We start from the raw sequence: 23,579 nt of genomic DNA on the forward strand, positions 1-23,579 counted from the left end.
AGCGGTGCCCTGGAGGGAAGAGGGGGAGACGTGAGAAATGGGTTCTGTTCCTGTCTCCGCTTCCTAACACACACACACACACGCGCGCGCGCAGAGCTGATGAGCAGCTTGTCTGGGAAAAGTTTATTTTGCAGTAAGAGGGGTTAGTATTCTGCTAAAGGCTTTTGCAAAGACTGGATCCAATTTTCGGAGCCCGTTGCCAATATTTGTGAGTCATTTCCTTGGAATCCTACCTTTGGTGTTTATTTCCCTTAGAAGGAAACTTGTAAAAGAATAATAATAGCTCTCATTCTTCGTGGAAAGTAGCACACAGCAAAGTGGGAGACAACTCGCTCTTTGTTCCAAAACACTTTCTTGTTTGTTTTGTTTACTTTCTTCCGCAGACAAAAAGTGAAGAAGGCAATATAATTAACCCCATAAACCATCTAATTTACGGTGCCAGTGACATGCATGCGCTGCTGCACCGGAGCGAAAGTTAAGTGGGGAAGCGGTTTTAATTGGTGCCTCTTTTAAAGAACAAGTGACGAGAACTGCCTTGTGATTCGGGAAGTCTCCGTATGTAACAGAAGGGCTTTGCTGTCTCAGCCCTGCCTGACCCCTTTTTCTCTCTGACTTCAGTCCCAACAACAGCATCTAGCACCTCTTCAGTGTCAAAACCCGTGGCAAAGGTTAACTAATCAGAAATACTGTCAGCTATGGTTTGCAGCAACCGGAGCACCCTTCACCCTCAGGACATCGAAGTGTTTTGCAAACTAAACTCCCACGGAGCTGAGTGGATCCTGGACGGAGCTTTATACGTCTTTACGTAGCGGGACCAGGCAGCCACCAGCGGGGTGGAGGCAGAGAGCATGTGAGACATTTTGGCTAAGAACACTGGAAAAAATATTTATGCTTACTGAAATAAATACCATGGGGCTTTATTGTTCTCCTAGAGCAGGCAGCCTGAAGCAGCCTTCAGGAGATGGCTGCAGTAAACTTGATGTCACCTTTTCTCATATCTGCCAGAGCCCCGTGGCAAAAAAATAGATTGCAAATTTGCTTGCATTTTCATATATTTGCATAAATTCTGGGGCAAACTATAACCGTTAGAACCACCATTTAAGAGCTCATTGCATATAGGCTACCAAGAGTACTGATGGGTGACATATACCCTCAAAGAAATAAAAGAGGAAACCTCTTTTCTGTCAGTGTAGAAACCTCCTCTAGTTCTGCTTCGTAGAAACCAGAAGCAGGAGAAAGCACAACTGTTAAGAATTCAAAAGCACATTTTCTTTTTTCATTTATTTTCTCTGAAAAAAATGCTTGCTAAGAAAATCGGGGGGCCCTGACAAACTGGGTGTGCTGGTTTCGGCTGGGATAGAGTTAATTTTCTTCACAGTAGCTGGTATGGGGCTGTGTTTTGGATTTGTGCTGGAAACAGTGTTGATAACACAGGGATGTTCTCGTTACTGCTGAGCAGTGCTGACACAGAGTCAAGGCCTTTGCTGCTCCTCACCCCACCCCACCAGCGAGCGGGCTGGGGGTGCACAAGGATTTGGGAGGGGACACAGCTGGGACAGCTGACCCCAACTGACCAAAGGGATATTCCATACCATATGACGTCATGCTCAGCATATACAGCTGGGGGAAGAAGAAGGAAGGGGGGGACGTTCGGCGTTTGTCTTCCCAAGTAACCACTACGCGTGATGGAGCCCTGCTTTCCTGGAGATGGCTGAACACCTGCCTGCCGATGGGAAGCGGTGAATGAATTCCGTGTTTTGCTTTGGTTGCATGTGCGGCTTTTGCTTTACTTAGTAAACTGTCTTTAACTCAACCCATGTGTTTTCTCACTTTTGCCCTTCCAATTCTCTCCCCCATCCCACGGGGGTGAGTGAGCGAGTGGCTGGGTGGGGCTTAGTTGCCGGCTGGGGTTAAACCACGACACTGGGACAGAGTAACTCCAAAAAGTTTTTAAGGGAAGAATTCAACTCAAAAGAATGAAAAGGAAAAAAATTAACATGTGGGAATTAGGAAAGTCAGAGAAATATTTGCTTGGAATTTTGTCTTGAGAAAGAGAGACTTGAGCATCTGGAGTTGTATAATCTAAATTAGGACAGAAGTTAAGTGAAGATACCTTTGAAACACTTTCATGGAAGGCTGTATTTTGACACAGAAACCAATTTCTGATTTCAAGTTAATTCCTTTTCCACCAAACAGTAAGTCCAGCTCTAGAAAAAGAAGGAAAAAAAAAAAGAAAGCAAAAAGAAAAAAACAGTGGATTCCTTGAAATTCCCTGAAGTGAGGGCCAAGAAATACAAGGAAAAACACTAGACTTGGCAGGTCTATAGTTTATCTATACCTCCGAAGGATGAAGAGCTGAATCGACCCCGTTGGCACACAGACCTGTTGTTTTACCAGTCTAGTTATTTCAGCCAGCCTTAACCCTTTCATTTCGCCCTTGTACCATGCTCATGTTAGATGGAGTTACACGCGTTTCTGACACAAGGTGCAGCTGAAGGAACAGAAAATCACCATTGCCCAGGGCCCGCGCTGTCTCGCTGCCACCTGTGCCCATTGCCCTCCTCCCTCTGCCTCCTCCCGTCAATCTCCGGCTTGTGGCTCAGCGTCTCCCTCGCTGCAGACCAGGGACCGCTCTGCGCTGGCATGATGAGATACTGCAGTTCTTCTCAGCTATTTTATATCAACAAGAGAAGGAGGAGATCTCTCTGTCTGCTCCCGACCCATGGCCTGTCTCTTGGAAGTCCAATTTTCAGTTTAAATCCAGCATGGCCAATTCTAGGTGCTTTTCCCCTTCTTGCAGCCTTGCTGCTCGCCTTGCCTCCAGAGCCCCGAGCGCAGGGATCGCCTTCAACTCTTTGCTTTCCTTTACTGTGACTGGGCTGCCCCGGTGTGCTGTGATTCAGTGTTCCCAGTGTTTCCACTGTTTCATTCATAACGCTACTATAACTCCGTGCATATCTATACTGACAATAAACATTTTAATCAAGGCCCTCTTTATCTCCCATCTCTGTAACTTCCTCCTCCTTGAACTTGTGACATATCAGCCAGTTTGATCTATTCAAAGACAAGCTCCCAACATCCTCTTCCCTGTCCGCTGCTGTGGTCAGAGCCAATCCGCCTCCCGCCTTTCCGCCTCATTTGCCTGCATCTAGTCTTTTATTTTCACGTGCTAGGTTGTCACCGCTCCGCCTTAGCTGTCATCGCTCCATCATTGTCTCCACTGTATGGCTCTGCTGTCTTTGCCAGTGATGCTGGCGTCCTCGTGCATTTATCTGCTGCTCCCAGGGGAGCCTTAACGCCCTCTTCCGTGATGCTCTTGCCCCGAGGATGCCCGGCCTCCCTCAGCTAAGTTAGCGATACCAAACTTTGTTGCAGCAACTATAAAGAGTAGATAGTTAACAACGAGGTTATCCTGGAATTGTTTAAGTGCGATATAGTTGGGTTTTATTGTTTATTATGTATGTACACCAGTCTGGGTATGCAATTGTGCCGTTCCTCTTCCTCCTCCTGGCTGTCCCTTGCTTTCTTAGGCTGTGGGGCAGCACAGCCTGCGTGCGGTGCTCGTGCAGTGGGATTTCTGACTGCTTCTGCAGCGTCAATTTTCTATAATGCCAGAAAGGTAACAGCTACCAAAATGATGGCAATTTTGTTTTCTAAGCACTGCAATCCAGATGTGAACAATGGGATGCTATTCTCTCCTCAAGTCATGTTGTTATGCAATGGAAACGCTCCAGAATATATGATAAAGACTGAAACTGCAGTACTTGGCTACAAACCCAGGAGTAAAGAAAGGAATAGTCGCGTTAAGTCTATCCCCTTGTCTTTATTGATCTTGGTGAGACCTGCAGCATTATTGTCAAGGCATTTTATATTTAAGTTTGGGTTTTTAGAGGCGTTCTGGAACTGTATAAAGAGCCCTTTTCACTGACATCACATTAGGCTTGTTATAATGTGAATGGCATCATTACAGTTCTCTCATTAACATCATAATGGCTCTGGAGGAATAGTGAGTGAAAACCCCAGCAAATGGAGTAGCGTAGCAATGTACAGTAGTCTTACTGTGTAAAACTGCATACGGAAAAAGTTTGACGTTTTAACCTTCAGGCTGCTGTAGATGCCTTGGGGTGTCCTCGCACTGCATGCATTTGGCTGACAAAATGGAAAAATTGTGGTAGCCTAAGGATGGAGGGCTGGGTTCAATAAAAAACTGTGCCTGGCTTCCATGCCACTGAAGCCCACACAAGGCTCCCAAATGGATTTTTCAAAATTGAATCCAGCCCTAAGTGTCAACCTTTTGCTGTAATTTTGTATAGTAAATGTATTGTATGCTCACATGTACATCTTTCATCCTTTATTTCCAGTGGCGTTAATGAAAATGTAACAATGCGTGTGCTCTTCTGCAAAGTCTCATTGAAACGAATGGGATTTTGGATGAAATCCCTCCATTGCATACGATAATGTAATATAAATGGGTTGGGCTTACAGCTGGAGGACGATGAGATCTGGTTCTGTTTCTGGCTCTGACACTGATTTGCTGCGTGTCTTCTGGCAAGATACTCAGGAGTGGATTTTGCCACCCTTAATAGGGAGAAACAGTAGGTTGGCTCTTTGGGAGCAATGCCAGAGGTCCTGTTTATGGAGCTAGGTCCAGTAGAGCTTTTTCAGTAAATATCACCTCATACTTCAGGCTTCCAGTTTTGCCGTGTCCAACTTTACCTTCAAGGAGGCTGACTTTTCCCGTGTGCCGAGTACTCGCAGCTCCCTTCCCACTCATTTGCAGCAGCTGGAAATCAGTGCTTCTGCAAATCAAACAGGAGCAAGTAGCATGCCCAGAGTCACAAGCCCTTTTAAAAGCCTGGTTCTCAGCTTCTGTGTGCTGAAGCAATTCCTTTGCTACAAAATGGGGCTTATTTTGTAGCTGGGTGCCACCTATACAGCTTTGTAATGCATGCTGAGAGCTACAAGCTTGGTTTGGGGCTTTCGTCTTCTGGTTGGTTGGTTTTTTTCTTCCTAGGGAAGCTCTATTATTTATGCGTTTGTTTTATACAGTTTGGAAACATGGAGAATGTGCATGGACAGTAGCTGTTTATAGAAGTTAACTGGCCTGCCTCTGTTAATTTTGCGTGTTGTAAATAGCAGAAGCAGTTCATTTACTTTACCGGCTGTCCAGAGAATGCGGTTTTTCAAGATAAATCAGAAGCACTATGCAGAAGGCATCCCAACACTTCCTTCCTTCCTTCCTGGGTGTTTCTGTTTAAGCATAGAAAGACCTATTTGTGATGAAATATGGTAAAAAGAAATGCACAGTCGAAATCTCTGATTCTCATAAAAAAATTCCATAAAGGGATGCTGAATTTATTACGAGCAAAGAAATCCTGACTTTCCCAAAGCAGCAGTGAGTTTCTTCCAACCCTTATTCTCCGAGGACAAACACTGAATGTTGACATCATGCCAACATGAGAAGATTGATGTCTCCTTGTGAGTGATTCCTCGGTGCAGATTAATGAGAGGAGTCCATGGGTGCTTCCTAATGACAGTGTAATCTTTTCAGCTGCAAAATATATGACTTTTTAGCTGGTTCTTGGGCCACTTTTTGGCCTTGCTCTTAGGTCAGCAGACTGACCCACTTGTTGTTTTGACCAGTCGTTCCATGCGCCGGTACTCAGCTGGTAACAAAAGGTGTGGGGAATAAATAATGTATGTTGTCTGTGTCACGGATAACTTCCAGTGGGCCAGTCTAGTGGCTTCCATTCCCCGTGTCATTGTTTCTTTGCCCAGGAAATGCAAGATGGCATTAATGGGCTACTGCAAGAAAATGACTGAGAGCCATACGCAGTGCATGATCAGTAAATTGACTCTGAGGAAGGGGTTTAGGCACCCTTCAGTACGATCACAGCGAGGTCTGGTGGCCTTTATTAGGGCAACCTGCTCGGGGATTTCCTTCCTCCTTCACCTCCCATTTTCTGCCCCGTTGAGGAGCGTAGGGCAGAGCCACGCATGCATGGCATTTCTTTATTAAGAAACAGGCTTCCAGCATGCGCTAACTTAGATGCATGCATCTAAGGAGCAGAGAGCGAGCGCATGCTGGAAGCCTGTTTCTTAATAAAGTAGCAGCCTTGTGCATTCTTCCAGGATTTAAGAAAACAACTGGCAGATGTGAATGATTTATTTTTCCTCCCTCTTCTGCTGCGGTTTATTTTTTCCTCTTGTTAGCGAGCGCTCCGCTGCTAACACAAACAATTGCTGAAATTCCACCTGCCCACCTGCGGCCCCTCCTTCTCGGGGCTTGCTCGGGCCCTCGTCTTCCTCCGGGAGGGCTGCACCGAGGGGGAACTACATCCCGCTTTCTTAGAGAGAGGAGGAGGAGGAAGGAGAGGGAGGGGCCGGGCCGTGTCTGGGCGCATTGTTCCGCGCTCCTCTGCCAAGAAGTAGGTGACTATGAACTCATCCCTTGCCCCTCGCAGAAAGTTTGCTCCCTCCCCTCCCCTCCCCTCCCCTCCCGCCTGCTGTCGCGGCAGGAGGCAGCTCGCAGCCTGGCGCTGGCCCTGGAGTCCCCGCTCCTGCTTAATATTCCGCCCGCTCCGCCGATGTTGTGCTTGGCTCCGGTGGGACTGCAACTCACGGCTTGAAACCGGAGCCAATTTTCTGTCTTAGTCTCGCAGTGTTTTGACTGGAGGCAGATCCAGTTCAGTCCGATCGGGGCTAGTGGAAACAACTACCTAAGTCTCTGCTGTCTGTTTCGTTTGGGAGGGAAGAAAGAAGAAAGAAACGCGATCCCTGACTGCTGGGCGCGCTCTCTCGCACACACGCACACCCCGCAGCACACACACACACACGCACCGCAGGCACACGCACACGCAGCCTCGCACACCCGTCGGTGCCGAGCGCGCTGTGCCAGCACCGCCGGGAGAAAATGGGAAGCGAGTGAGCGGATCCGTGCCGGTGTGTCAGCGCCGCCGGGGCCGGGGGGCGGCGGGAGCGGGAGCGGGGCCGGGGCGGGCGCGGGGCCGCCGGGTCGGGGCCGGGGGGCGGCGTGGGGGGGAGCGCGCCCAAACTCCCGGTGCGGGGGACCCCGCTCCCTTTGTGGGAGAGGGCTCCGCGCTTTTTCCTGCCATAGAAGGGGGAAAAAAAAAATGTGTGTCTACGTAAGGTACATATGCGTGTATTTGTGTATGTGTATATAGGGGTATGACTGCCACGGGGGCACGGGGGGCGGCGCACCGCGGGGCGGGGGGTCAGGTGAAGGGGGCGGCGGGGTGCCGGGCGCTCACCGCGCTGCTTCGCTTCCAGGTGCCGGCGCCCGCGATGACCCTGGTGCTGCCCATGCAGCGGCTGGGCCGCCCCATCGCCGCCGAGGGAGCCGCCGACCTCGCCGCCTACCGCGCCCTCTGGGAGCCGCCCTGCTGCGGCCGCCCCGGCCCCGCCGCCCCGCCGCCCCCGGCCCCGCCGGCCCCCGGGCCCCCCGCCGCAGGTAGGCACCGCCGGGGCCGCGCCGATCCGACGCGGGGGCGCCCGGGCGGTCGGCCCGCTCCGCGGCGGCGGGCGGGGGGACGGAGGTTTGTCCGCGGCGGGAGGCGCGGCGGCTCCGGCGGCTTGCTGGGGGCGGCGGCGGGGGGCCCGGGCGGGAGGCGTGGGCTCTCCCACGGGCGAGCGTGGCGCGGCCGCGGGGCCGCAGGTGCGCGGGGTTCAGCGGGCGCCGCCGTAGCCGGCTTCCCCGGAGCGCGGGGAGCGCTGGCGAGGGCGGCGGGCCCGGAGTGAAAGTTTTCCCGAAGCCGAGCGCCCCGAGGGCGGCGGCGGTTGCCGGTGCTGCAGAGCAGCCCTCGGCTGCCCGAGCCGGCGCGTCTGGCGAGTTGTGTGCGAGTCGGGTGAGGGTTTGTTTCTGATCGCTGCAAATGTATGTGAAAATATGCGGTGGAGTTCTCCCGTAGCGCGAAGGGAAATGAAAAGTATTTTGTTTGGAGAACCTCCGGCAAACCGCATGTCATTTGTCATATCTGATTTATTACCCACAGGATCACATTACAGGGGAATTTCAAATCCTGTAACAACATCCAAGATCACATACTTTAAAAGGAAATATGTGGAAGAAGAGGATTTTCATCCGCCACTCAGCAGCTGTACACATAAAGTATGTTTTCTAATAGCCATTATTTCTGCTCCGAGTTTCTGATGCTTAGTAACACTCGATTGACCCGTTTCCAGAAGGCTGAAATACTCTGCTGAAATTAGGAGAATGATCCAGCTGTTCGCTCAGAAACAAATAGTTGTCACTTGTTCACATTTATTGTTTTATTGTCATCAAATTGCTTCAGAAGCAAAGGCATTTCTTCATTTAGAACAACTGTAAATGGAAATGCTGAGAATAACTTTTTTTTTTCAGATTATTTTGTTCTTAGATAGTTTGTATCACGCTTACAGAAACAGCTCCGTAACAGCGTTTGAACAGCAGAAACAAAGAACATAAATAAAAAGGGCCCGTGATTCCCCACTCATTCAAAACTTTTTCCAGGGGAGAAAACAGTAATAGGTTCCGTGTACCCCAGATGGGTTACAGATCCTCTAGAAAAACAGAATGACTTGGAAAGCAAGTACAAGCTTCTTCAGTATTTAATCCTATTTATTAAAAAGCTACTAACTCCAAAAGAACAGAGTAGTAAATGAAAGAATATTTTTTTTTTTTAATGAAAGCTGTCAAGGGAGGCATTAGAGTATACATTTCCCAGGCCAGTCAATACAGAAATTGAAATCTAACTTTTTTTTATGAGGGATTTTATGCTCTCGTTCATTAACGGCTCAGTCCTGTAAGGGACTGAACCCCTGGGGTGATGTGCCTAAGGATAGCTGATGCCTCGAGACACCATCCTTACCTTGCTGGATCGTACCTGGCCCATGGCAATCCGGTGCTACCCGCGTACGATTGGCGATGATAGAGAGGACGCGATACAATCTGATTAAAGCACAGCTTACGGGAGGCAATAGTACCACAAGAGCCCCAGAGACGGAAAGCTAAAACAGATCAAGATGCGGAGCAAGCTTATACGTTATCTTTACCTGCATCGCAGAGGCAGCCTTCCGAGATGCGAGGAGAACCGAATGCCTCGTCCCTACCACGGGCACCGGCTGGGGAGGTCTGCCCGGCGGGATCCTGTTTCCCTGGAGGGATTTCCGCAGAGGAGAAGCGAGCGGTAACACTGAGCTCACTTCCCAAGGACCTTAGAGTAGCCGAAGGAATTTTCAGCTACAGATAGTGTTGGCTGGAAATAAGTACCTGACTGGGAAGGTGAAAAACTGCCCCGCCGTTAATTCCAGAAGGTGTTCGGTCTGCTGCCAGAGCAATGAATAAATAGCACCGAGGGTGTTGAAAAATTGTGCTCTGGTTAGTGAGCGTGTCTCCCACATGTCACATCCCTCTCTGATTTCAGTGAGGTTTTTTCTTGGCTAGATTGTTGGATTTTTTGTATCAGTGTTTGTTTTCGTTGCAAAGAGGAGGAATAGTTACTTATCCCTTTCTAACAGCATAAAAACCAGTATAGAGGTATTGGTAAGAGAGACCTGGCCCAGACATCATTTTGTGGTGTCGTAGAGGGGTATCACATCAGAAGCCCTGGGTCACCACTTTCTTCTGTTCAGCTCAAATGTGTTTTCTACTTTGCAACACTTGAGCTCTGGGGAAGGGAGGATGTCCACCAGATTTCTTTGAATTTCTTACCTCCGCTGCCCAGTAAAGAGTGAGTTATGTTCTGAGATTCCTTGTCCCATAGAAGGTATGATGGTGGGGCCCAGCACCCCTCTCCAGGGCTGTTGGCAGACATTTGTAGTCGAAAGCCTTTGACAACTTGTTCCTACTGGTGGCCCTCCAGGACGTATCTCCAGGAGGATCACAGTTCAAGGCTTACTGGTTTGCTCCAGGCTTTTATGGCTTCACTGACTATTGCTGCAGCAGGTATAAAGGATGCAAATTAACCTATAGGCTTAATACAATTTAAAATGAGTCATTTATTACAGAAAATTACTCTCTCTAACAAAGAAGAGCTTCAGCTGTGAACTCACATGAAAACACGGCCAATTTTTGTTTTTACGAGGCGCTGTGCTGCTTCTAAGCCCTGCAGACAGGACCAGGCTGTGGAAAGAGCTAGAGGGCTGAGGAGAGCTGAATGGATGTGAAAAGCAGCTGTGCTTTAAGCTCTTTCAGTCCTCATAGCTACGACTTCCACTCTGCAAAAATGCTGTAACCATGTGGGAAAGGGAAGAGTGATCAAGCCACAGATGGGGGGGATTTAGAGCAGCCTCTCTTTGTGCTGTGCTGCTTTACCTCCTACGTAAACCAAATTCTTACTAAAATTGAAAATTAGTTAATAGTCCTTACAGTAGCATGCATTGCCCCCTCTCTTATTTTGATTCCCAGGGTAGCGATTACAGCGCAGAATCCGGGGCCTCCCGGGGGCAGTAACCTGCTCACGCTGCCAGTGCCGAGAAAGGGAGTTCTGGAAGGACCATGGAAGGGAAACAAATCTGTGGGCGTCGAGCCAGGATTTCTGCAAATCCCTATCCTCTCTTCGTTTCCTGACCTTGTCCCTGCCTATCTGCATTCCCACCGGTCCTGTAGAGCGCAGGGTGTAGTACGCAGGCCAACAGCTGCTCTCCAGATGCCGTGATGCTTTGAGATGGGTTTCTCCCTGCCTCCCTCCCTGCATGCACTTTTGTACACAAGAGCAGTAGAAGGGAGCTTGGCAAATGGAGACCTCCTCGCTGGAGAGCCTCTTCCACTGGCAGGGGATGAAATGCTCCGACACTTGCCGCGTGAGGCGACGGCTGCTGGCTGCGTCTTGCAAACCTTGAGGCTGCAGGAGGGGACCTTCGCTTGGCTTCAGAGCTTTGTAGGAGCCCCACGGGGGGTGATGGAATTGGGTCCATTTACATCAAAAAGCCCCCAGCCATCACTGGAGCAAAACTGCACAACAATTTTATGTTGTAACCCCAAATGCAGATAAAGAGCCAGATGTGTGCATCTGGATTTCGCTCTCCCATCCTGGATTCGTGCCCTGCGATTGCCTCTCTGGTGTAACGCTCAGCTACGTGCCTCCTAAACCTGGGTGAATGCTGTGGCCAAGAAAAAGCAGGTCCCCAGCTACACGGGTGTGCAAAATGAAAAGCCAGTTTTAGGCGCCTCAGAAAGAGAATGAGAAAAGTAGTGACAGAGGGGGAATGCTTTGCTTCCTTTTCTTTCTCCTTGCCTGCAACAAAACCGGTTGCCTTCAGCTCCGTATCTTCTGTCTTTTGCATTTTCAGACGATCTCCGTGTTTGAGGAGCGGGCCCATATTCTTTACATGTCTTTGGAAAAGCTGAAATTCATTGATGATCCTGAAGTCTACCTGCGGAGATCTGTCCTCATCAACAATCTAATGAAGAGAATCCACGGAGAAATCATCATGCAGAACAACTGGTGCTTCTCCGCCTGCTCCTTCAGTGGCACCTCGCCCCAAGAGTGGTTTGTGCCTCAGGACTGTCCGTACAGAAAACGCCTTCGGATGGCAAAGGAGGAGTACGAGAAGCTCCACACGTGCTGCTTCTATCAAGAATGTGGCAGTCACTATTTAAATCTACCCTACTCTGTTAATGCTAGTACAGAAAATACTTCCTCCTCTTCCTCCTCCTCCTCCTCCTCCTCCTCCTCCTCCTCCCCCCCCATTTCTTTGCCAAGCTGTTCCCAGCAGGTGGATTATGACACTGGCAGTGCCTCTTCTTACAGGAGTGATGACCAGATACCTGCTAATGAAATATTCATCACTAATGCCAGGTCTCACAGTAATCAGGAAAAGGCAAAATTTAATGACGAGAAAGGAGGTAACGAACCTGAGCGAGAGAGCGTCGCCCTAAACTGTGAACCTGTAAGAGGCACCCATGCTCTCGAATGTAAAGGCAAATTTTATGACTATTTTGAGACTGGATGTAATGACAAGAGCAACATAAGTGAATCTTGGAAAAAATCCTTAAGGAAAAAGGAATCTTTACCAAGTAATAAAATGTGCTGCAGCAAAGGAAGTAAAATATGAGGCATCTTTCTCGCTCTGTTGAAGCATGTGCAGCATGTTCGTTTGTCTATCAAATTTTTATTTTGAATGGATTTTTTATAGTTTTCTACAAATGATACAATCATGCCACAAACATTACGTGTAGTTTTAAATGACTGGAGAGCAGATTGCATAAAGCGTCTCTATGATCTGCATCAGCGGGCTATTTATAAATATGGAGACTTCATAAAGAACGCAGTTGCGTTACTGCTTAGCACTATAGTCTGTACAGCTATGGTGTAGCTTTCGTTACTGAAAATACCAATCAGACAGATGGGGAAAACATATTGTTTTATACATCCCCGCCCCCAAGAAGTCTGCCATTAATTAAGAAGACCCTCCATTATGTTTACCAAGGAATTAGAAGTCTGGTAAACAAATTGATGTTACCAGCAAGGGTGATGTGCTCCTTGTAACTCAGTATTTGTTCTGACAAAGGACTGCCTTCATGGACTGGGAATAAACCATCCTTACATTTCATACTGATGCTCATGAATTCCAGGATTCAGCATCTTGTTCAACTGACAAAATAGGACATAGCATAAAGAAATAACCTGTTTATGAGATCTTAATCAGAAACACAACATGCAGCTCAAGTACTTGGACGTTTTCACCTCGGCTGTAATAACTAATGAGGCTTGTTGTTGTACAAGGCAGGTTTTTTTTTGGTGCCTTACTTTTTGTCTTAATTTTTGCCAGCGTGAAAATTAAGTATAAATCAGTGATACAGCAGGGATTTAACCTAAACAGAGAGAAAAAAAAAAAACCACAGGGTGGATCAATATTATTAGAAACCTTTAACCTTTGAAGTACTGAGTTCAACTTCCTATTCAAACATCTCTGTTCTTCCTTTTTGATGCTCTATTGCTTTTTGATTTGCCATCCTTAGGAAGGGATTTAAGAAACAATAGAGAGATGTCTCTTGTAAACAAGCATTCGATGCTTGAGTGTTTCTATGGCAACTGTCTGTTGCTGGGGCTCTTTTTTTTCCTTCTTCGTATAATGAAGTTCATGAACCAGTGGCATGTTTTATACTTTATTCTGTTTCGCATAATTTCTCTCCTTTAGATTGCAAAAGCATGCGGGAATTTTTCTATGACTTTTGCCGTTGATTTAAAAAAGACAAGAAAAGGAAGCAAAAAGCACAATGTTAATCGATAGTGGGGCGATAAAGATGATTTTATCTGAATGAATGTAAGGGGTTTAATTTTAAAAAAGAACATTTTGGAGAAATGAGCTGAGATTTCAGTGGCTAAGGACAACATTTAGTCATCCCTAGGTAGACCGTTTGCAAAAGTGTGCTGTTTAAAATGCCCAGAAGACGTTAGTCGGGGTTGGACCGAGAGTATTGCAAGTCTTAGATCCACCAAATTAATTAGTTCCCACAGTCCCCATAACAACTGGCAGGATGTGCTCGGCAAAATAGCCACATCCAACCCACAGCTGACTCATAATAGCTGCCTGTTCCCACAGCATCAGGCACTCAAGCGACATCTTCTCCGCTTGGTTCTTGTCCAAAGGGTGAAATTCAGCCTCTGGGCTGGGGGAGCGGTCAGCTCGGCGCAGGGCACGAGGGACCTGAGGGGGGACACCGCCCCGGGCTGTCCCCGGCGCTGGACTCAGCCGGGTCTCTGGGTCGGAGACCTCCTGCTTCGGGTTTCACGGGTTCAGCCGAGTCCTCCTGGGCCGTGGTGAGTTTGGGTAGCGTGCACGCCCCACAGTCACGTTTGCAAGCTGGACAGTTTTCGTGACTAAGCCCAGTGGTCACAGGAAAAAGCTTCCCCTCCCTGCCAAAGTGATCACAAAGAGAGTATCTAGGACGTAAATCAATGATAACCTTTATGTGGTCAGGTGAGTTGGAACTGACAAGTTTGTAAAGGTTATCATTGTGAAGAACAACAAATAAAGTAAGTATAAATCCCACCTGATTTCTCCAAGACAGAAGCTTTTTTTATTAATAATAATAATATTAAATATAGATCTCATTCATACAGTGTATGAGTAGGATCATCATTTAGACATTTGTCCACAAGGACCGATTTTTTAAAAAAACTGATTTTTCTTGTGTTATACCCAGATAGTCTAGTAATGTCTGCTCTTTTCCAATATTTGATAAACACTTGATGTTTTAAGCTTAAATATTAGATGCTTGTATACTAATGTGTTGTTGTAGTAAAGTGAAATTTCCTTGATATATATTTATTAAAATGACCAAAATTCATTTTAATTTTACATCTCCGATGGCTACTGGGTCCTTTCCCCCATGTTCCCCTCCCTCACCCAAGGAAATGCCATTTAATCAAACTGCTCCCTGCTGAAGAGGTGAGGCTGCAATTGACTGTGCGCCTCAAGTTGCGTCTGGGACGGAGCTCAGCCTTCCTGGGGTTTCAGGAGGCTTTAGGACAGTCTGAAGGTGCACTGAGAAGCAACAGACTTCTCTGTGGATTTGCGTGTGCAGCCAAGGGTAACACCTGGCCAAATGCTGCCCAAGCCGCAAATCAGCTAACACTTTCGGGGGGGGCTGAAAGCTTTTTGACCCTAAGGGGCTCCTTGGTCTTTAAGAACAAGCCTGCACACATAACCCATTACAGAGTCTTCTGAGTTGAATTTGCACCAGCTGGATGCAAATTCCGTCTGCACCAGATGGATCAGCAGAACTCTCCGTCTACTCTGGCCTCTCTAACAGCTTCTTTAATTCCAGGGACACCTAGAAATTAACCTGTTACAGCTCTGGACAGTCTTATTGAGTGTCACCAGGGTCTGCAAGGGACGAAATGTCATCTAATGAAGGTTGGCCTAAGGATAAGTGGTCCTTTATGCCTTTCTCTGGACTCTGCCTCACAAAATAATAGCAAATACTGAAAGTAGATGTATTGGACTCAGGAGTCCACTGAGTTATCCTGTTTCCTTCAGAAGAGACAGAGGTTGGAAACTCCCTTGTCCAATTGCCAAAAATGCAATAGACCTTGATAGGATTTCCAACCTGGGCTAGGCTGAATGGATTTCATGGTTTAAATTTGGTTTGATTTATGACATGTGAAGAGTGTAAACCTGATAGGCCTTTTCCCCATTGCACGCTCCAGTTTTTGCTAGTATCACAAATTTTCAAGAAATACTTCTTTTCCAAGATTATACTAATGCCTTTCAACTGTTATGTCCCATGCATAACTGCTAAATGAATGCTCCTGAGCTTGGTCCTGGCCTACCTGCCTGGAAGAACTGGACGGGAGAGCTTCTCTCTAGGGAGATTGTTTTACTCTCTCTCATAAGACACGTTGCTCCTAGAGTGTCTATAAAGCACTGTGCCTTTCAGCAGGCTAATCCCTGCCTATAATGGTACTTCAGTAATACATGGAAAACAGCAACAGAAAAAGGTGTTTCTGTTGTCAGGTCTATTTTACTATCACTAAGAAGAGAAGTGTCATTTTATCTCCAGGATCGCTTTCCACCAGCTAACACATTTCCCTTGGAAATGCATAGTTCATTTGGGTTGAAAAAATTATGCTCTTTTTTCAAAACACGCGGCATAATAACATTGTGCTTCATATATACTTAATGCTTTTGGTAAAAATTTACTATTTTTACTGGATTAGCTAAACTGTTGAAACAGCTTAACACGGTTACTTAAGCATGCCCAGCACTCAAATAGCCTCAGCTGGCACCGATTTGCAATGCCAGCGTAGCAGCTGGCTCCACAGAGAAAACAAACGCAGGCTGAGCCGCAGAAATGAAGTGCTCCTTTTAGTCCTGAAGGTGTTACACCCCAAAGCAAAGTTGTCCTAAAGAGATATTTTTCACATTTCATCCTCCTGTGCGCCCTCCATCCTCCTACCGACTGTCCTTTCGCTGAAGGCCAGGGCGTGCCGCGGGGGTGGTACGCTGGGTGCCACCACCCCGCGGGTCTGCGCAGGGGAAGCAGGAAGCTGGGTCAGGGGTGCAGCAGGACCTAAAGGGGAATTTAAACAAACTAACCGGGCTGCGGTGTGTCTCGCTCCTTTGCGGCCCCTCTGGAGGCCCTTGCCAGTTGCGACCCACCCAGCTAAATGGCCTTTCCAGCTGCCGGTAGCTCAGGTTGCCACTATGGTAGTGATCTGGTGATGAAAGGGCTACGGCCGAAGCAGAGATGTGAAGGTGATTTCTAGTCTGCCCTTTCGTTGCCTTCTTGAGATAAAGGCTATAGCCAGAGGTGTAGCAAATGCAATTGCTGTTTACTCACGCCAGGAACCTTGATAAAAGAAGTTTCTTAAGTTTTACCACAAAAAGAGCCAGTCAGTCAGATCAGAGAAAGGTTTAAACCGCTGTGGGGTAAAGGATTTCATCTGGCGTTTTAATTCAGTGACTGCAACTCTCACATGAGAGCCTCCCAAAGGGACCTACCCTTTTTCATTGCCTGTCCCTTGCTTTGCAACCTCGAAGAAAGGGGCTGCCCTCGCTTTCTGGAGGAAACCTTTTGGGCTCCTCGGTACCGGTATGAGTTTTTCCGCAGCTGCATGAAGCACCCCAGAGGCTTTTCCTGGCAGGGTGTGCAGAGCCTGCTGAAAGATCGCAGCCGGGGAAATGCTGCAAAGGATCTTGCTGGAAATGTTAGGAGATGTGAATCTTCCACAAGGCATCCCGTGTAACAGCCAAGCCGCTCAGTTACGACTACTTGGAATACACAGTAATTTCCTGTGTTTTTTCAATCTCACTTTAACTTCTCTGACAGATGGGGAAAGATGACTAAACCGAGGGAGTTTACAAAAGTTCGTCTTGTGGTGTTTGCAAACTGTCTCTGTGAGGTCCATTTTCTCTAATGTAAACACAGCCGTGGCAGGCTGCCGAGTGCCTTTGCAGCGGTTAATCCTGCTCAGCTTAAGGCTGCTAACGCGAGGTGTACCCGGCCGGCCGGCTCTGCACTGGGGAACTGAGCACAAACCAGCCCTGGGGCTGAGGGGTGTTAGGATGAGACCTTCCCTCCTCTTGGCTCTCCACAGCGAGCGTGAAGCAAAGCAGCTGTGGCTATAAGACCAGACTGAATTTACCATTCAGGGTCAGTGGCTTTCCATGTCAGGGGGCCTAGGGTCAGGTGTGGAAGGTTAGATTAAACTCCAGGGGAGTAATCATGTGAAAACGGTTGCATTTGGGGCTGTGATTGGCCTGCTGTTGCTCTCCCTAGTCTTTAAGTCATAGCAAGGAAGTGAGCCCACCCTGGGGAAGGTGGAGTTTCAGTTCCTCAGCTTTGCAAAAGTGGTGCAGACTGCAAGGTATGCAAAGCTTTCTCACCAGATCCAGCTGAAAGGCCAGGTAGGCAAGCACGTTAACTTCTTTTAATCTCTGTGTTCAAGTTCCCCTCTGAGGAATGCAGGGAGTGCGAGGAGAAGGCAGAGATGGGTGGTCCGTGTACACCCAGAAATATGCACGATAAGCAAAAAAACCCAAACCCCAGCAAAAAACCCAGAACAGTGAGATACTGAATTTGAAGAATAACTTCTCTTCCATGGCTAGTAATTCTTCTCAATTAATACAGCATCATTCTCCAATTTACTGCAGAGAGCATCTAATCTGTCATACTGAAACGAGATGAATGGCCTGTCTGCTCAAGGTCAATCCATTTAGTGCTGCCTCCTGCAGGGGTACTTTCCTTGTGGAACACCCCACCAGGCTCATTTTTCCATACCGCGGGCTGTGTCTGCCTCCTGAAAAAGCTAAGGGTTCTGGCCATTGCGAAGAGGGTGACGGGGTGGCAGTGGTCGGCGGCTGTGCCACCTGCATGAGAAACTGGCCCGCAGCTGCGCGTCTCCAGCAAGTGCAGAGGGACCTCCCGATGGCACTTCCACTGTCCCCTCGCCACCTTGTATTTCTAATACAGCGTTTTCACTCGTACAGGATGGCTGGTGTCAAATGCTCTCTGGCGGTTTGCTGGCTGATGTTTCAGAGTCTTTTTGCAGCCGGGGGACGGGCTATCAGTTGGCGTGAGATGATGCTGTGCCATTGATTTTTGGACAAGTTGTGCCTGGTCGTATCAGCTGACCACCCACACCTTTGGTTATAGTTGGTTTTGTCTTTCCCCTCTGCCTCATTTTCTTAATTAGAACAAGTTTCAAATGGCAGTCCCCCTCCTCCATACCATATACCGTGGGACCGGCTGCTCCATATTTACCCCTTTAGTTAGGGAGAGCCTCTGCCACTGGAAATTGGAGTCGAGCAACAGATTATTTTCAAACCCAGTTTTATTCCCAAACTCCAAAATCACTTCTGTCTCTCAATATATGTGTAAAATCTGTGCTCTATTCCTTCATCAACCCTAAAAATCCTTGTGAATTTTTTTTTTGCCTCCATCCATTGCTCTTTCAGGGTGAAATCCTCTGTGAGTAGGCCCCACTTACCAGCCACATTCTCTTAGCCATACGGCTGCCATGGGGCCATTTATTCCTTTGAATAAAGTAGTGTGGTTTTGGCTCAAAACGCAATTGCCCTTTATATTACAAATCATCAGACAGCGCACATACGTTACACTTACAGCATAACACCACTTAATGTACTTTCAGTATTATGTTTTCCCCAAATTTACCTTCTGTGAGTCTTAACAAGTATGACCAGGGCGACCTACGTTTCTCAATTTCTATTGATATTATCATCATCATCATTATTATCCTGAAAATATAGTTTGACTAATTTTTAAATGTTGAGCAGCCTACATTTTACCTGCAGAGGCTGAATACATATTATTCCTTCTTTGACCCCTTTCTCTGCATGACAGATAGGATTCTGGGTTGCCGGCAGACTAATTAGTGTAATAGAGGCAAATTTCATTTTGCGTTTGCTATGAGAAGTAAGGTGCGTAGTGTTAACGCAATCCTGAAATGTACCTTCATTGAAGAATCACTCCAATACTGAAACTTTAAAATAACCTGTATATCATCACAGTCATGAAGAAAATCTTAAAATGTGAGTAGGGCATAAACTACTGTTAGATAGATCATTTTCCTTATTCTGCATGCAGGCTGAGGCAGGGATTTTTATTGTATGAATTTATCCACCCATTGAAAGCACCCGTTTGCTAATTCTGAGGCTTAAAAATGACAGTGTAATGTCAGCTTTTGAGGTATTTCACTAGTGTCCATTATAAATAAGATGTTCAGCTAACGAGCTTGCCCCACATTCCCAGTGGTCTTCTGAGCCTCTCAAGCTGCCGGTGGCCCCCAGTAGTCCCTTTCCAGCTGCCAAAGCTCCTTTTTCCCTTTTAATATTTCCATGTGCTATCAATAAAATATCTTCCTAGGCTCTAGAAACACAGGGACAAGACAAACTCTCTTTTAACTGAATATCAACATAAATAATAGAAAGGAAACCAGGCTGATAATTTTATTCTTTAAATTTTGAATATATGAAACCTTTTTTTAATTATTATTTGGAAACTTAATTTTAATTTAAATAATGCAACCACAGCATTTTCTGGCTGTCATGAATCTGACACCCGCGCACTAAAAATCCTTCATGATCACATCGCGCTACCCTGGTGGGTGCCAAAATCAGAACCTCGGCGGAGCCTCTGAGGTTTGACTGGATGTTTTCCCACACTGCCTCGTTTTTCCCCTTTGCTCAGAAGTGCTGAGAAGATGCATGTGGAGGGGGAGGGGACCCGAGAGAAAAATGTAAATCATGGCAACCTGACTGTCAAGAGGGTATCGCTTTTTAATTCCTAGCTCATGTTCCCAACAGCAGCGGAGCTGCAATATTAAGTTGGTTTGTTTTACCTCTCGGCTTGGTTTACAGGTGCCAGAAGAGATGCAGCCCCAGCCCCTCGAGTGCAGAGGTAAGGGACCTTGCAGCAGAAAGCTTGCCTAGAGGTTTTGTTCCCCTTTGATAGGTTGGGCTGGCGCTCATTGCAGGAGCAGCTGGGTAGAAATAATTAGCATAACAAAGAGCTATATTACAGTATTGCATTGTGCATTTTGAGCCTTCAGATACCTTGACACGTTCAGTTGCATGTTACATAAATCTGAATTCCAGGTAGAACCAGAAAAACACAAAATAAAATGAAAATAAGTAGATCCCCCCGCCTCTAAAGTGAAAACAATTTGAATACTCTAATTGCAAATATAGAAATCCTCAATGTTTCGAGTGTGGCCATGCTGCAAGTGCATTCATCTAAAACCAGGTGCCAGTGGCCGTCAGTGTGGCTGCCAGGCACGCATGGCAAAGAAGCACGGTTCTCCCCAGCTGGTACAAGGGTCTGAGAGGGTCACAGAGCAAATTCTTCCTGGTGTACAGGAGCTGATGGGCTGGGGTGCATGGGCTTGGGTCAGCGGAGAGGAGATGGATGGCCCCAGCCTCCCCGGCAGCTGCTTTCTGCCCCTCTTGGCACAGAGGTGGAAGAGCCATGCACGGGCGGTGGGTTACCAAGGAGAAGGCTGTGGGTGCAAACACTTCATATTTTGCTCCGTTTTCATCATTAGCAAACGGCAAAGCTGCACTGTGGGGGCATTGGCGATTTGTACTGGTTTAGTTGCAGAAGAGGCTACGAACCCCACAGATAGCTTCCTTCCCTGCCCGGCTGCCCTCCCCCAGCTGCTCCCAGGCGTGGTGGACTCCTCTCCCGCCTCGCTCGCAGCAAAGCTGCCCCATGCGTCTGCTCCTGCCCTGCGGCAGAGGCCGGACGGAGCCTGCTACGGCCTGTGGCGTTTGCAAAACCCGTGCTTCCTTCCCCGGCTCGTGTGAAATAAGCTGCTTTGTGCTGCTTACATGCGCCATGCCCACCTGCGGTCTGGCTGCCCACTCACTGCATTATACCTCTCTCCTCCCTTTTTTTCCTCCCCTTTTGCCCGGTTTTTGGCTGAAGAAAATTACCCACCCCAGAAGTCAGAAGAAATGCAGAAAATGAAGTAAAAGGAGCAAAAATATCCCGGGGAAGGTTTTTCAGAGCTGATCCTCCCCTGGGTCCAATGTCTGTCAGATGCGCTTGCAGCACGCAGCTGCATCATGCTGTCAGAAAGAAGGATTTAAAATATAACCCGCATATGCACTCTTTCTCTTGCTCCCTCGGATTGAGAGTCCCTGGCAGGGCAGGAGAGTAAATCCCAGCTTAGGAGGGTGGCTCTGTCAGCCCTGCAGGCAGTCTGTATTGCAGCGGGGAGCTGTGTAAGCTCTGTCTTCCACGGTGGTGGTGAGTTCTGCAAAACCTGAATATACTTCACCCAGATATTTGTATTCAGCACAACCTCATCAAGCTGGGAGATGCAAGCTGAGGAAAGAGCATGGAAGATCCTACTGCTCCGTCCTGGTTGTGCATGGGGTAGGAAGGCTGCTGAGCATCTAACAGATAACTTGGGGGAAGAGCCAGAGGCAGGCTTTGAGGAAGGACAAAACCAGGGCGTTACAATAACACGATACAGTTCTTAAATAGTTATGGTAGGTTTAGGAAGCCATAACTTTCAAACGGTTACTAGAAACACAACGTTGTTAAGGCTTTATGCCTCTGATAGTTATAATAAAATTTATCAGAGAAACATATTTGTCAAAACTAATACGACTTTTTACATTTAAAATACACTGACATTGTGTTGCGCTTTTCTTCACAAATAACATCTAAAATAAGAGTTGTAGTTGAAAGAGATTCGTGAGGAAAAATTACATAGATCTGTTCTTTTGTTTACTTTGTGCACTTGACAGCCCCTGAACGCAGTCAGGTTCTCCGCTTTGCCTGTACAGTCTGTCAGTCAGTTTTCTGACATTTGTTTGAGCCTTTCACATAGCAGCGGAGAAGACGGAACTGGTTTTTATAAGGAAAATATGTCCATGAAAACACAAAGGGTGCCGATGGATTCAGCAGTAGGGAGTGTCATTGGGTGATGCTTTACATACATGCATTTCGGGGCGGGGGAAGATTTAAACAGATTGTTTCTTTTTACAGACTGTTTCTTTTTACAGCAGAGAATACTGCTTTGCAGCCTGAGAGCATAAAACACCACACAAGAGCACTGATGAAATTTTAAAACGCAAGAGCTGAAAAAGCAAGAATCTCAGGTAAGCTCCCTACAGGTTTGGGAGCGTGGGGCAGTGCCAGCCCACAGCACTTTAATCCTGTCCTCGCAGCACACAGCCACAGACCCTGAGGCAGTCTCCTCTGTCCGTAATAAATACAGTGCACCCCATATGCGAAATATCTCTTTCTTAGGATCTGTAGTGGTGCTTACTCTGGGTCTTCCAGAGTCACCATCAGGTCTGTTCCCTCTGAGCCTGTTTCTACCACAGCTTCAGAAAATGGGTTGTTCCTTTCTATAACAACCATATAGCTTCATCAACCGTATCCATTGCCAGTGTCCATTTTCGACAGCTCACACTACTTACATGGAAAAACAGGCTCTGCTACTTCTTTCATCCTAATTTCACTCTTTCACAAGAAGTGTGGTCAATTTAAGCAAAGCATGCCAGACTTGATAGAGGACGGGTGCATAATCCGCTCTCGTACACCTCCACTGAGATCGGTAACCCGGCATGGGGGCAGACCCCTGGGCAAGGCTCATCAGAGGAGATCTGCTGGGCCACATACAGCAGCAGGACACCCATGCAGTCGTTATTTCCTCCTCCTCCTCACAGAGCTGGACTGAGGAAACAGAAATCGAGCAGGATTGAGAAGTTTTGGGGGTCAGCGAGAGCAGCTGGCTGCAGTGCTTTAAACCCTTGATGCTTGCCAGACCCATTGTACTTCCTTCGGGCCAAAAGTATACTGCAGAGGTCTGTAAGACATAACCTTCCCCAAGAAACAGGAGAAGATTAGAAAGATCAGAAAGCTTTGTGTGTGGACTTTCTGTAGGGTATATCTGTATGCAGCTTCTGACCTCCATGAGGAATGTCAAATATTTGGAACTCTTTGGTGACAGCCAATCTGCACAGTATGAAGGACCTCCATGCCCCAGCCCTGTGTGTGACTAAGTGGTCTCCTCCAACTGTCCATTTGTCCTTGCATTTGTCCTGGGTCCTCACTTCCCTGGGACCTGCAGATTCTGCTTGAAAGATCTGCTTCTGTTTGACTGAGACTTACTGGGAAGAAACAGCTGATTTACGGCTCTCGTATGGTTGTCTGGAGAAGTGGGTTGACTGGAGAATTGTCTGAGGGGCCTGGACAAGCTCGAGAAGTGGGCCCCTGTGAACCTCATGAGGTTCAACAAGGCCAAGTGCAAGGTCCTGCACCTGGGTCAGGGCAACCCCTGGTATCAATACAGGCTGGGGGATGAAGGGATTGAGAGCAGCCCTGCCGAGAAGGACTTGGGGGTACTGGTGGACAAAAAGCTGGACATGAGTCAACAATATGCACTCACAGCCCAGAAAGCCAACCATAGCCTGGGCTGCATCACAAGAAGCGTGGCCAGCAGGTCGAGGGAGGTGATTCTGCCCCTCTGCTCTGGTGAGACTCCACTGGAGTGCTTGCGTCCAGCTCTGGAGCCCTCAGTACAAGACAGACATGGACCTGTTGGAGCGGGTCCAGAGGAGGGCCACAAAAATGATCGGAGGGATGGAGCACCTCT

General features: G+C 47.6%; 1 protein-coding gene across 1 annotated transcript; it reads left to right on the top strand.

The window, feature by feature from the left end:
• The first annotated feature begins 7,296 nt into the window (after positions 1-7,296).
• SERTAD4 (SERTA domain containing 4) lies at positions 7,297-14,304 on the top strand. The gene is made up of 3 exons (XM_075148159.1): positions 7,297-7,471; positions 8,013-8,128; positions 11,290-14,304. The coding sequence occupies exons 1-3, from the start codon at positions 7,306-7,308 to the stop codon at positions 12,052-12,054; spliced, it is 1,047 nt and encodes a 348-aa protein (XP_075004260.1). The 5' UTR covers positions 7,297-7,305; the 3' UTR covers positions 12,055-14,304.
• The last annotated feature ends 9,275 nt before the right edge of the window (positions 14,305-23,579 follow it).

The sequence above is a fragment of the Calonectris borealis genome, chromosome 3 (assembly GCF_964195595.1).
Source record: "Calonectris borealis chromosome 3, bCalBor7.hap1.2, whole genome shotgun sequence".
NCBI lineage: Eukaryota > Metazoa > Chordata > Aves > Procellariiformes > Procellariidae > Calonectris > Calonectris borealis.

What these genes read in the sequence shown, in the direction of transcription:
- SERTAD4 (XM_075148159.1), top strand. Translation starts at nt 7,306, where the DNA reads ATGACCCTGGTGCTGCCCATGCAGCGGCTGGGCCGCCCCATCGCCGCC. An exon ending in CCCCGGGCCCCCCGCCGCAG is followed by an intron (nt 7,472 to 8,012) that starts GTAGGCACCGCC and finishes TATTACCCACAG; the next exon opens with GATCACATTACAGGGGAATT. An exon ending in TCAGCAGCTGTACACATAAA is followed by an intron (nt 8,129 to 11,289) that starts GTATGTTTTCTA and finishes TTGCATTTTCAG; the next exon opens with ACGATCTCCGTGTTTGAGGA.